This window comes from Mastigoproctus giganteus, chromosome 5 (genome assembly GCF_048544385.1).
Source record: "Mastigoproctus giganteus isolate SK-2022 chromosome 5, ASM4854438v1, whole genome shotgun sequence".
Classification (NCBI taxonomy): domain Eukaryota; kingdom Metazoa; phylum Arthropoda; class Arachnida; order Uropygi; family Thelyphonidae; genus Mastigoproctus; species Mastigoproctus giganteus.
In genome coordinates, this window is record NC_143579.1 from 208,894,116 (window position 1) to 208,907,704 (window position 13,589).

The 13,589-nt window shown below is 35.4% G+C and overlaps 1 protein-coding gene across 1 annotated transcript in view; it reads left to right on the top strand.

Moving 5' to 3' along the window:
* Positions 1 to 13,589, top strand: part of LOC150086055 (DNA (cytosine-5)-methyltransferase 3A-like) — a 233,524-nt gene that overhangs the window by 149,044 nt on the left and 70,891 nt on the right. The window contains exon 12 of the mRNA XM_090373678.1: positions 6,943 to 7,147. Coding sequence (XP_090229804.1) covers positions 6,943 to 7,147 — 205 coding nt within the window. The remainder of the gene's footprint in view (positions 1 to 6,942; positions 7,148 to 13,589) is intronic.

The following is a 13,589-nucleotide window of genomic DNA, read 5'->3' on the forward strand; positions in this document are numbered from 1 at the left end:
AATATAACTGAATAGATCCCATCAACCCCATGTGCCTTTCTTATGTTTATCTTCTACAATTTCTCCTCCACTTTGCCCTGATTTATTACAAAATCATTTAGCTCACTGCCAGAGTTTAATACACCTCTGGCATCCCCCCCCCCCCAAATAACTCTTCATGTGTAAATGTAGATGCAAAATACTCATTCAGTTTGTTAGCTACCTGAGAAGGATCATCAATATCAAGTGGAACAATCTGATTCATCCCTTTCCTTTTAGAAATTACATTAGTAAAGAACTCTTTGCTGTTTTTCTTTGCATCCTTTGCCAAAGATTTCTCATAATCTGCTTTTGCCTGCCTAGCATCCTTTGTGACTTCATTACAGACCAGCTTATATCTATCATAGGCTTCCGTGTTACCTGTTAATTTATATGTATCCCATGCATTTTTCTTCTCTGCCACATGTCTAATGAGTTCATCTGACATCCATTTAGGCCTAAATCGTGAACAATATTTCTTAGTTGGTATGAAAATCCTAGTAGCTTTCAAGATTAATTCTTTGAATGCTTCCAATTTAAAATTTGCTGTTGATAACATTATCAGTTGGTCCCCCTGTACAGAATTTAAATACTGTCTCAGACCACCGTATTCACCTTTACGAAAGCAAAATCCCTTCCTTTTAGTCCTGATGGTAGTTACCTCTTTGAGTAAATCCCACATCAGCACACTGTGATCACTACTGATAATATAATCAGATCAAGAGTATTACTCCCTCTGGTTGCCTCTCAAACGAACATGCTGCTGTAGAAAACAGTCATCCAATAAATCCACAAAAGCATGTGTGAGTGACCAAACCACAAATTCCAGTCAATATCTGGGAAATTAAAATCCTTCATTATAAGACACTGATTTACTGGTCCACTCTATTTCTCTTTACAGTTGTTTATTTTACTCATCAAAGTCATTAGGCCTATAACACACTCCTACTCTCAATTTTGCTTTTCCAGTGCTTATGTCACACCAAACTGACTCAACACTGCACTGTCGAGCCATGTCGACTGGTTGAACTTCTTTAGATTTTATGTGTTTTTTGACTTATAGCATAACCCCTCCTCCTTTCCTATCCTATCTATCCTTCCTGTATACATTGTATTCCCCAAATTCCAATTCTTCATTCCTTATATCTGTGTGACACCACATCTCTGATATCCCAACAGTATCTGCCTTTGATGTTTTGATCATCACCTCAAATTCATGAAATTTATTTACCAAATTCCTAGCATTGGTGTACATGCAAATATACATACACCTGTTCTTATTCTTAGCTACTCTAACACAGCCTATGTATTTACTTGTTCCGTGATTAATCCCAGCAGTTTCTGTAAACCCCTGCACCTTGTTTTCCAGCCTGCTGCTCATTCCGATAGAAACAGTGCAAGAAACACTTTCACCTCTGCCAGTGGCTACTGTTAGTCCATGTATCACTCCAAGCTAGCATTTTTTCAATGCATGTATTATTGCCGACAACTGAACATGTATGTTTTAATTTCCCCCTCTCGCAAGATATTTTATAGTTAACATATAACAATACCTTGTGGGCAATATGTTGCCCACAAGGTATTGTTATATGAATTTTAATAATGCCCCATTTCAATAAAATATTGGAATTAGTAGAGGTAACCTCCTCTTGCCAAATTACTTCAAATCATTGTTGGCATATCCCTGGGAAGATTGGGAATGTTAGTGTTAGAAATTCCTTCTTATTAAATTGAAATACACAAATTCTCCAGGCACCAAATAGCTAGGGGAGAACTTGAGAACCATGTTCGTTGGCAATATGTTGCCCACAAGGTATTGTTATATGAATTTTAATAATGCCCCATTTCAATAAAAAATTGGAATTGGTATTTTGTAATTTATTTTAAATTCTTGTGGTATCTGAGCACCAAATAATGAACTGCATAACATTCCCAGAATAAATTATCATTGTATAGTTTTAAGAATTTATCAAGAGAATAAAAGCAATTTGGAATGATAGGATCAGTTGATGCATTTATGTTATCTTTAGATGATTCATTTCTACTGAGATTTTTTTCCCAATTCTCTTTTCTTCAAAAGACAGTAGTTGATCTTTATTTGAACTGGGATTCTATACCAAATGCTTTCATAAATTAAGTAATATTTTTGAAAAAAGAATTTGCCAACTTTTGTCAGTTGAAAAATGTTGGGTGCTGTTGATCATATCTTTTTGAGATGATGATGATTTTGGGATAGTAATATTCATGTATTAACCATTTTTGAGAAAGATACTACTTGTTAGGAACAAAAAGCATAGAAAAGAAAACAGACATTTTATTGAAAATTACAGCTAATTTTCAGGTCTTCAGTATCCATTGAGAAATACCCATTTTTATAAGATGCCTGTTTTTAGATTGAATTTGTGTTTTCATTTAGCTTAGAAACTTAACACGTTAGAAAGGCCTGTTTAATTTCCAAGTGAATCTGACTTTTCTGATATGAAAATTATATGTTTATTTGTTTGTCAGTGCTGACAGAAAAACATTTTATATTTCAATTTAGATGATAAAAGTCACAGGATTTTAAACAATAAAGTAACTTTTAAAATAAAAATATTCTTAACAGAATGTTTTTATTTTTATTATAAAATTATGAAATGTACTTATTAATATATTAAAATGAATAAGCAAAATGTTGTTTGCCTGCACAGCCAACATTAAATTTCTTTTAAAAGTTGTATGCACCTTGATTTTGGTTGCTCACTTGCCTTAAGAGGTTGGACAAGCCTGGTATAAAAGGGTTCTTTTATTAGATTCAAGTATCTTGTTGGAAAGATGTGTTATATATGTACGGCTGCCTTTTCCATTGGCACTCTACCCTGGGCCTACAAAGTTTTTAGGGCTTATGAAAAAAACAGGGACCCAAAATATAATTTTAATAGAATTTAATGATTTTATTCTAACAATTAAATTCAAAAAACTAAGTTTTAAATAAAGATCCCAAAGATATTCTTTCATTGGCCTTTTTCTGTTAACAAAATCATTAAAGTCATATTGCAATTAAGTCAGTGCTAGAATAAGTATTGTGGAAATAATTTCAAAACCAAATTTATAGAAACACTTTTGAATTTCTTTAAAAACAAAAATTAGATTTAATGCAAGGGCATTTTAATATGTGTGATGTAATTTGTAGTGAGACCTTTGAATGAGGAGTACCTAGGGCATATGAACACCAAAAGAGGGCCCTACATGTATGCCATTATAGATTCTCTGATATGGTACTGAAGTTGCTTCATCACAAATATAACATATATTTAAGATGTATTATAAAGCAGTATTTTTCAGGTGATGTTTTATCAAAAACTAGCACTTCTCTACATTTTGATGCAGTTTAAAATAAAAAGAAATTTTTTTCTCCTGAGAATACTGAAGGTGAGTGAACAAAATGAAGTTTATATTTAAAAATTTGCATATATTTGTTTACCAATTTCTTGGCCATCCCATTCCAAAGTGTCCCATTATTCCAGAAAGGTGTAAAATACTCTTCTGAAGTGCTGAAGTAATCACTACCTTCAAGGATAAAATCTTTGCGTGCCAAAGTATTTATTTTAAGTTTTGTTTATACGTATAATGGGTGGTCAAGCCATTTTGAGAACTGAGTATATAAAAAGGGTCCATATACAAAGTTAGCATTAACTTTTAAATGTTAAATTGGATTTAGAATGTTACATGTAGATTTTTGAAGCTTAATCTTTTATATACTGCCAGGTCATCCACGGGGATCAATGATATACAGACATTCAGGTCAATGATATACAGAAATTTTTTCAGCAGGGATAAGGAGGTAATTGTCCTGTTGTATAAGGCAATGGTTAGGCCACATATTGAATACTACATAAAATAAAAGTCTGGAAGCTTCATTTTAGGAAAGATGCGAGCCTGTTGGAATGAGTGCAGAGAAGAGCAAAGAGAACAAAACAGTGCTCTTACCAAGAAAGGCTTCATTTCTGCAAATTTTATCATCTGGTGACTAGGCATCTGTTAGGAGATCTGATTGAGGTATTTAAGGCTTTGAATGGATTGAGTAAGCTCAATGCTGATGGCATCCTTCCGCTTGCTCAGATTGTGCACATGAAGGTGGGCATAAAATTCAAGTTGAGGAAGGATGGTTTCAGGATAGATATACAGAAATTTGTTTCCAGTCAAGGCATAGTGTTGATTGTTGAAACAAACTTCCATCTGCTGTTGTAGAGGTGGATGGGAAGTACATTTTTTTTGCTGGAACTATATGAGCTTGTTTTCTTGCATCATTTCCCATTACTAATACTGTAATAGAATTATGTTATTTTTTTTTTGTTTAAACAAAGGAAGGGCAGAATTTTAAAGAAATTCATGAAAGAATGGATAGTGTATGGAGAAGAATTTTCCAATTATCAGATATATGAAGGATCATCAGTAAAATTTAAAGAAAGATAAAAGAATCTCCAAAAATATTAATTATGGTTGTATTCTGAAAATCGAATGCCAATATTAAAAGCTGCAGTTTGTAAGAAATGAAAAGGAAATTGACTTTTGATTTCTTGTTTCACAACAATGCTTCTGCTCACAAAGTTTGAGTTGAATCAGCAAAATTTCAAGAAAGCAAAGTTGTACAATCATCCCCCCCCCCCAAAAAATAGTTCTGATTTGGCTCATAGTGACTATTTTTTGTTCAGAAATCTCAATCAGTGTCTTAATGGAACTCATTTTAAGAATGGTGAAGGACTATGGAGATATGCTTTGACAAGACAATCAAAAAAAAAAAAAGTTTGAATTGTTTACAGGCTAAATACAGAAAATGGCTGTGGTTAGGGGGATTACAATGAAATCTCTATTAACCATGCTGTTGACAGGTAAGACTAAACCAGATAACTGAAGAATAGGTTAAGAGAATTATTTAATTTTATTTGAATTTCAGTATTGGAAGATTCTTTATCTTTCTTTAAATTCTTTTGGTAGAGTATAAAACATGTCCAACTATTTTCAGTTGAAATGTATATATTTTTAATTTTACAGTGTGAGTTTAGAATAAATCTAAAAATATTTTAAATATAATACTGAAACACACTATAAACTACTGTATGTAGAACTACTATAGTAAATTTACAACCTACCGTGCTGTGTGTTATAGCTTTATACGCAAACAAAAAATGCTTATTAAACAGGTAAAAACAAAAAAAATTTATACATAACTTCATGATTTTACATATGTGGAGTATGTCAATGTAATCAGTATCTTGTTCTAAAATATCAGTGCAGTGTTGTTTTCTTTTTTCCTTTGAAATGAATAATCACGCTCACTCTCTTCATTTACTCCAGTTCTTGGTTTGTAATCCTTTTTATAATCACATGATCATCTCTTGTTTCATAGTCCAGTTCTGTTGGGACTATGAAAGCAGAGATGATAGTTCATTTTATTATTTTATATCTGCTCCTCTGACTTCTTGAAAGTCAATCACATTTTTCAAAATTTGAAGAGTTTACTGTAGCATTTTATTAATTGTCTGTTCCTACTGTGATGCACACCATCTGTGCAGTACGAAAAAAACAGTCTCTTTTAAAATTGCATCACTTTCTTATTTATCTTATATAATGAAGAAAAGAAACATTTACGGTATCAGTACCTTAATTTTTAGTCATTCCTTGGTCTGTAGATTGGATTAAAGCAGTGACATTTGGAGGTAGATAATGAACAAACATTTGTCCCTCACTCTTTAGAGTACTGTCTCATTTGGATGAAATAAAAATTTCTCAATTAATCTAAGCTTTTAGGTTGTTTATAATAATTACATGGTAAGAACTTTACTTCCATTCCCTTGAAAGATCTTGGCTGCTTAGCTTCCCCAACTACAAACAGTTTTAACTTGTGTGTACAGGTGCCATTAGAGTATGTCCTTATAGTTATTGCGCCTTTCTGCTTTTATGTCTAGGGGCTGTTCTTTCAGTCTGGGTGGTGAATGTTTTTGATGGAAGCACTTTCCAAAATGTAATTCATTAGCATTGTATATTTACTCACAAGCTAGATTGTCTTTGCACCAAATGAAAAGCAATTGCTATTGATATAATGTGGCTGCTGATCATTTAGTATCCAGCTTTTCACCATATCTTTTGAGTTGTTAGATCCTGTAAATATTTTAATGGTTTTCTAGCCATCCCGAGGAGGAATGAATAGATTTTCTGATTTTTAACTGGTTTTTATAATAACAAAGGTAAAAAAATCAGTTTCTCTGCACAATTTTGTTGAAACCATTCATAAACTGCAGAATCCAAGTATTTGTTCATTGCTTGTTTCATAATTTTTTTCTTTCAGCCATGTCACAATAATAATCTGACAACACACAAATTTTTAGAATGTATTTCATTTTTTAAAAATATCCTTCACTGTCTTTACACACACACATGCACAGTTTTTACTAAATTTCTTTCTTTATAATAGTAACAGCTCACAGAATCTTACTCTAGAATAATCACTTATAGTTGTACTACAATGTATGCTTAAATATGTCAACCTCAGGGGCTCACATCTAGTGAGTATGGGCTTGGCACACCCAGGGTCCTGAGCTGGATATCATCTTTCTTGGTCTCTACTTCTGGCTCCCTCTTCCCCACCCCCAGGGTAAAAAAATTTTTTTTTTGGCTGGTGCAGCAAAAGCCTCAGGCTTTCTTGCACCATATGGCTAATAATAATAATAATAATAATGTCTTCAAGGTTAAGGACACATCTAGTGGGCAAAACTAGTGATGTCATACATAGCAGAATGTTTGATTGACAGAATCATAGAAAATAGAGGTACAACCATACATTAAAAAATAAAAAGGAAATGATTTTTGTACTTGTTAACTTTATATTTTCTGTTAAAAACCTTTGATCTCATTTGTTTATGAATATTTTCTGCCTTTTTCAAGGTGATGCACACTGATCCTTGGTTATGTTATCTGTGTGTGGATTATATTCCTAAATCCCATGGACTGATACGGAAAGCTGGAGTTTTTCCATCGGTTTATCATCAAAGAGTTCTTTCTTTTACCTGTATTCCACCTCCTTCACTTGAAAGCTACAAAGAAAAACAACCCATTAGAGTTTTATCACTATATAATACTGCAGAATGTGGTAAGAAATTTTGTATATGTGTTATGTATTTTTCACTGCCATTTAAAATACTGCATTATTCAAAAACCATGTTGCCATTTACTGAAATAAAAATGAAAAACATTAATTTTTGAATTTATAGATCAATTGTGTTAACAGAATTTTATCATTTTATATTGGGCTTTGCATTCAAATGCAGTAATCTTATCTGCAGCTATTATATCTTGGCAACTATCTCCCTGCATTATCTTCTCATTCTAAAATAGAAAAATAGAGTGTTAAATTGCTGACAATATACCATTTCAATATTGTGATTACTTTTCTATCTCACTTTAGGTAATGTATTGAGATAAACTTGACAGCTGATGGAATATCACTTCAGGATGATATTTCAGTAGAAAAATAAAAATGAAATATGGTACTAAGTTAATCTTCATCACTGCTGTTGTTATCATTATCATCCAAGCTGATGCCATCAGTGGGGTTTTTTTTTTTTTTTTTGTTAAGAAAACAGGTGAGACTGTCTTCTGTACCATCTAAATTGGCCTGTACAACTAGCAAGTAATCTTTCCACACTGTTTGGAAAAGTCTTGGGTTCAATTCCTGTGGAAATGGGAGAAATTTTTGTGGGCTTTTTTTCATATCACTGCAGGTTTCTTGTTTGTATCTCTCCCAGAAACCCTGTTTACCTTCCCAGAGAAAGCAGGCAAAACTGACCAAAGATACACACAATTTGAAGACATGATATTTTGATCGACACCTCGTAGACTTAGAATTTGTGCCAAGGCACGGATTCTAAAAAAAAAAACATCAACCACCTAAACCAGCATTTCCCATAAAAACTATTAAACTGTACATGCAAATATATATATACAGTAGACTCGATTTTCTGGGATAGATGGTAAAAAATAAATCCCGGATAATCAATTTCCCGGTTAATCCAAAAATACAAAAGGCCCCGACATACGTAAGAGATACATTCCAGGACTTCTTACTTCGTCGAGTTTTACGTAACTCGGGAATGACTAATAATATATTGCCACTATATTATTATTGACAAATCTGAATTCCGCGCGATACTTGTTAATGTTTGGCCCATTTTCATACATCCTTTTTAGTTTAATTTTCTGATCCAAATCGATGGCTTTCCTTTTGTTGGTAGATTTACTAGTACCGCTGTCACTTATTCTCTTAGTCGGCACCACGATAACGGTCAAAATGAAATTTTCTGAAAAGAACTTCACAGAGTTAAACAATTTACATCTTCCGGGTTATTGGGCTTTTCTGTTCGTGCATCTAATTACAAAGGGTACTAGGAAAGTTTTGCAATACAGCTTTGTTTATTTAATTTTTTCAAAGTAATTTCCTCTACATTCAATACACCTCTCCATCCTCCGAAACCAATCTTTAAACCAGTTCTGCCAAGTTTCACTAGGTAGTAAAGCACACTCGTTGTCCCAAGCCCGTAGAAGGTCCTCATCACTGGAAAACCGCCTCCCTTTTAGCTTCATTTTCACATGCGAGAACAGTGCAAAGTCGCAGGGAGCAAGGTCCGGACTGTAGGGAGGGTGCTCGAGAAGTTTCAGTCCTGTCGTGGTCAAATATTCGGTGCAGGCTTTGGCGCGGTGAGCTGCAGCATTATCGTGATGGAGGTACCAGGTGTCCATTCTTGACTTTGGCCGCAGGTTCTTCATAGATCCAATGACTTTAGGCAGGCATTGTTCTGTATACCACTTAGCTGTGACTGTCTTCTGCGTGTCCAAAACGACACGTTCCACAATTCCACTCGATTTGAAAAATACAGCTATCATTTTCTTCTTTACAGATCGGGATTTTCTGACAATTACGGGTGTGTCGTCATCATCAAAGACCCAAACTTTGTTTTGAGCCTTGGTCGGCAGATTGTAATAGTACAGCCAAGTCTCGTCACCTGTCACGATGTTGTTCACATACCAAGATTGTCCCTTATCAAACTTTTTTAACATCTCCCGGCACCAAGTCACACATCGTGTCATCTGCTCTTCAGTCAGTTGATGCGGCACCCAGAGAGAACAAAGTTTCTTCACGTGCAAATGATCTTGCAGAATCGAACGAATTGCTGGTGCATTTAGGCCCAAAGTATGCTCTATCTGTTAGTAGGTCACTCAATTGTTTTCGTCAAGCATTTTCCTCACAGCAGTAACGTTTTCCTCCGTAACTGACGTTCGTGGCCTTCCCGGCCTCTCAGAATCCTCCAGAGTGAAATTTCCCCTTTGGAATTCTCTATACCACCTGAATATCGTTGTACGATGTGGACAATCATCATCTAGCGCAAGAGTCATTTCTTCTAAGCACTGGTCTATGGTTAAACCACGCACGAAATTATACCGCAAAACTGTCCTTATCTCATTTCGTGACCACGATGCCATCGCAAGCACTTTACACTCTCACTACTAATGAATAACTGAGCCCATCGACTTGGCGCGGCGGCTACTATGCACGTATGAACATGTCTCAACATGCAGCAACAAGCAGCTTCCTGTGATTCATTGTTGCGTCATATTGCAAAACTTTCCTAGTACCCTTTGTATAAACGGGTAGTAAACTCTATCTTATTGCATTTTTGATAATACCGATAGCTGGAATTGCGTAGGTTTTTACGTTATTATGGTGAAATGTGTTCCCTTCACTGAAATCTTCAGTCATATTTAAAAAAAAACACTAAATAAATTGTAAGAATCTTCTCTTCTTTCCTATTTTTTTTTTGCTTGTTACTCCATATCTCACTTGTGCAATTTGTGAGTGCCATGATCATCGTTATTGATTGTTTGTTTTATTTATTTATTATTTTTGTTTGTTTTAAATTTTACAATCCTAAAAAATTGTGAGTGAAAAAAAATTTACGTAAATTCTTAGTTGCTTAAGTTGGGGACTTACTGTATCGAAAAATGTTCAGCAGCCTATGTAAAAAATATGGCGATAGATGAAAAACGAAAAAACTTACCAAGCACTACTCGCGTGTCCAATACGATGCTTCCCTTTATTTTTTGCAATGTCGATTTTAAGTCTAATAGCTTCCCTTTATTTTTTACGATGTTGCATATGGTTTGGTCACCAGCATTATAATGTTTTCTTAGAGATTTAACAGATGTACTGTTTTCAAACTTTTGAATAATTTCAAGTGTTTGTTTAACTGAAAACGCAACTCTTTTGCATTTACCCATCATTTTTGCGATTTATAAACAAAAAAAAAATTACTATAAAAAAAATTATGACATCCCTGACATAAATAACAAAACAAAATTTCCTTTTGCGCTGCAACGGAACACAACAAAATCAACGCGACGTACTAAAACAAACTAAACATTTGGTCTCTTTTCTTTCTTTTTTTTTTTTTTTTTTTTTTTTTTGAGCAGCTGGTGTAAAGACAGTGGGGATTGCAAGTTAATAGGTACACTAATCTCCCAATGACAACTTATAATAGCTTGTTGCTTATTTAAGACCTGCAAAATATCTGTTTATACCTATTCTAGTTATTACTTGAATTTTTTGATTTCTGGTTGATTTTTTTATTTTATTTTTTTTATTTGGAGTCTTGAAGTGTCCAGATTAATCCAATCCCAGTTAATCAAGAGTCTGCTGTATATATATATATATATATATATATATATATTTTTTTTTTTTTTTTTAAATATATTGATATTTACTCATACTTAAGAGGTAGGCATACCTGTATATCTCATCACTGTTAACAGGATTATTGCCTACTACAAAAGCTCTGTTCTATAGTCAAGTTCCGCAAACTGCTTTTATAAGTTATAAGTTATGCAGACCACAGGTTGGAAAGTGCTGATGAAAAGCTGTTTGAAATGCTTTACATATTCAAGTTTTTGAATTCTACATCTGTAGATATCTGTAGCTCTGGCACTTGGAGCCATTTTTTGGTGGTTTTCTTTTTACAGGGATGGGATACACAAATAGAAGGGGGACAAGAATATTTGCTGATGCTACTGAGGTAATGTTAGGTGGGTTGGAAAACTGGTAGTTTGGGAGAATATGCACACTAATAGTTTAAAAGCAGCTTAAAATAGGGAGAGATAAAATTGATTCTTGTGCTGCTTCTCTTTGGACATATAGCAGCCAGGAAAACAAGGTGTGGAGGATAACAAGGCCTGCTGTCAACCCTCATGAGAAAAGCAATTACATGGAATGTATTAGAGTTACTAGGAGCAAAAACAGCTACACATACACTTATATACTAATGCTAGGGGTATAGTAAATAAATTTCAGCAATTTGAAATATTTTTTAGATCATGGAATGTGGACATTATAGGGATATCAGAAATATGGTGTCGCCTAGACACAGGGGATGCAGAATTTGAACATGGAGGGTACACCATTTACAGAAAGGATAGACAGGACAGGATGGTGGGGAAGTTATACTTTTGGTTGAGAAGCATATGGACTCTAAGGCAAGGCACCCTGTTGCCATACGTAGCCCTTATAATGCTGAGTCAGAATAAAGTGAAACTCTACCACAAGATATCGACAGTAATAAAAAGACGCTATATGGTATGGCGAGGAATAGGAGAAGAGATGGTGAGCAGAACTATGTGAACCCATAATGTATTCTAGTCCTTGTCTCTCCACTCCAACTTTTGTGTTCAGGTCACCCATGATGACTATATCTCCACCTGTAATGTTCTCTTCGAGCTTGTTCTCAAACTCCAGCTTCTCCATTTCTTCACAACCAGTTTGTGGTGCATAGCATTGTGCTATCTTCAATGTTTCACTGCCTAACATATGGAGAAGCTGGAGTTTGAGAACAAGCTCGAAGAGAACATTACAGGTGGAGATATAGTCATCATGGGTGACCTAAACACAAAAGTTGGAGTGGAGAGACAAGGACTAGAATACATTATGGGTTCACATAGTTGGGAACCTAGCAGTAGCGTAGCTACCCTTTTTCGGGCCTGGAGGCAAAGAACATGTTCGGGCCCCTACTTAATTAATGAAAATTGCAAAAAGAGGAGACAGCCAAAGATGCCGGGCCACTAAAGGGCCTGGGGCAATTGCCTTACCTGCCTACATGGTAGGTACGCCACTGGAACCTAGGAATTGATGGTGACAGGCTGTTGGATTTTTGTTTATGGAACAGCTTGAGCATAGGAAACACTTGGTTCAAGAAGAGAAAGAGTCACAAAGTGACAAGATACGTTTGGGACGGTCAACAGGAATCCCTCCTTGACTATATACTCATGGATAAGTAGCAACACAGAAGACTAGTGGATGTCAAGGTCATTCTGAGTGTCTCCCTGGATAGTGATCACAGGTTAGTTGTTGGAATTTTAAGATTTCCTAAATTGAAAAGGATCAAAATAACAAGAGAGAGAAAACTATGGGTGTGGAAATTGAAAGAAGAGGAAAAAGGGGTGATGTTCAGGAGGGTTGTACCTAAGATGGTGGTAAACAGCATGGAATCAGAATGGAAAGCATTCAAAGATTGTATAGTATAACTGACAGAGCAGGTTTGCGGAAGGACAAGCAATAAAAGGAGATGGAAAGAAACCCCATGGGGGAATGAGAGGATGTGAGAGACTGTGAAAATCAAGAATAATGCATTCAGGACCTACTTCCAGAATAGCAATGATGAGAATAAATAGAGATATGAAACCATGAAGAGAGAGGCCTAGAGGATAGTTAAAAAAGGGGAGAAAAAACTGTGGTTGGAAGAATAAAGTGAAACTCTACCACAAGATATCGACAGTAATAAAAAGACGCTATATGGTATGGCGAGGAATAGGAGAAGAGATGGTGAGCAGAACAAATACTTGATGGATGAGAATGAAAACCTAATAACCAAGGATGAAGAGATAAGAGAAACGTGGAAGAAGTATTTTGAAAATCTGTTGAACGTGCAGGACAGCCAGCAAAAGGGATAAAGGCTGGCTGATCATAAAAGAGGGGATAAAAGAGAAGATATGGAGAGAGACCAGACAGGCTTGATATGGAAAATGATGTAGTGCAGGCTTGTTGTTATTTGGTTTTTAGGAGCATTAGCAACTAAGGCCATATTGCTCCGGGATATGCGGTGGTCATTCCCTGACCTTTCCGCATCCTCCGTATTTGGTGGTGACGGGCTCGAACCCCGGCCTAATCAAGAAGCGTGTGCTACGCACTGCTGCTCCTTCCCACCTGGCTATGGATGCGTGTAGTGCAGGCATGGAAATACCTCAAGACAGGTAAGTCTGCTGGTGTAGATGAGATAAACTGAGAGATGTTGAAGGCTACAAGCAAGGCAGGGATCGTGTTTACATACAGACTGTTCCACAAGATCTGGGATGAGACAGGTGCCAAAGGACTGGAAAGAAGCTTTGATCAGCCTGTTGTTCAAGAAGGGGAACAGGAAGAAGTGTTCCAATTATAGAGGCATCACATTGACATCACACGTGAGTAAGCTGTATGAGAAAGTGTTAGAGTGGAA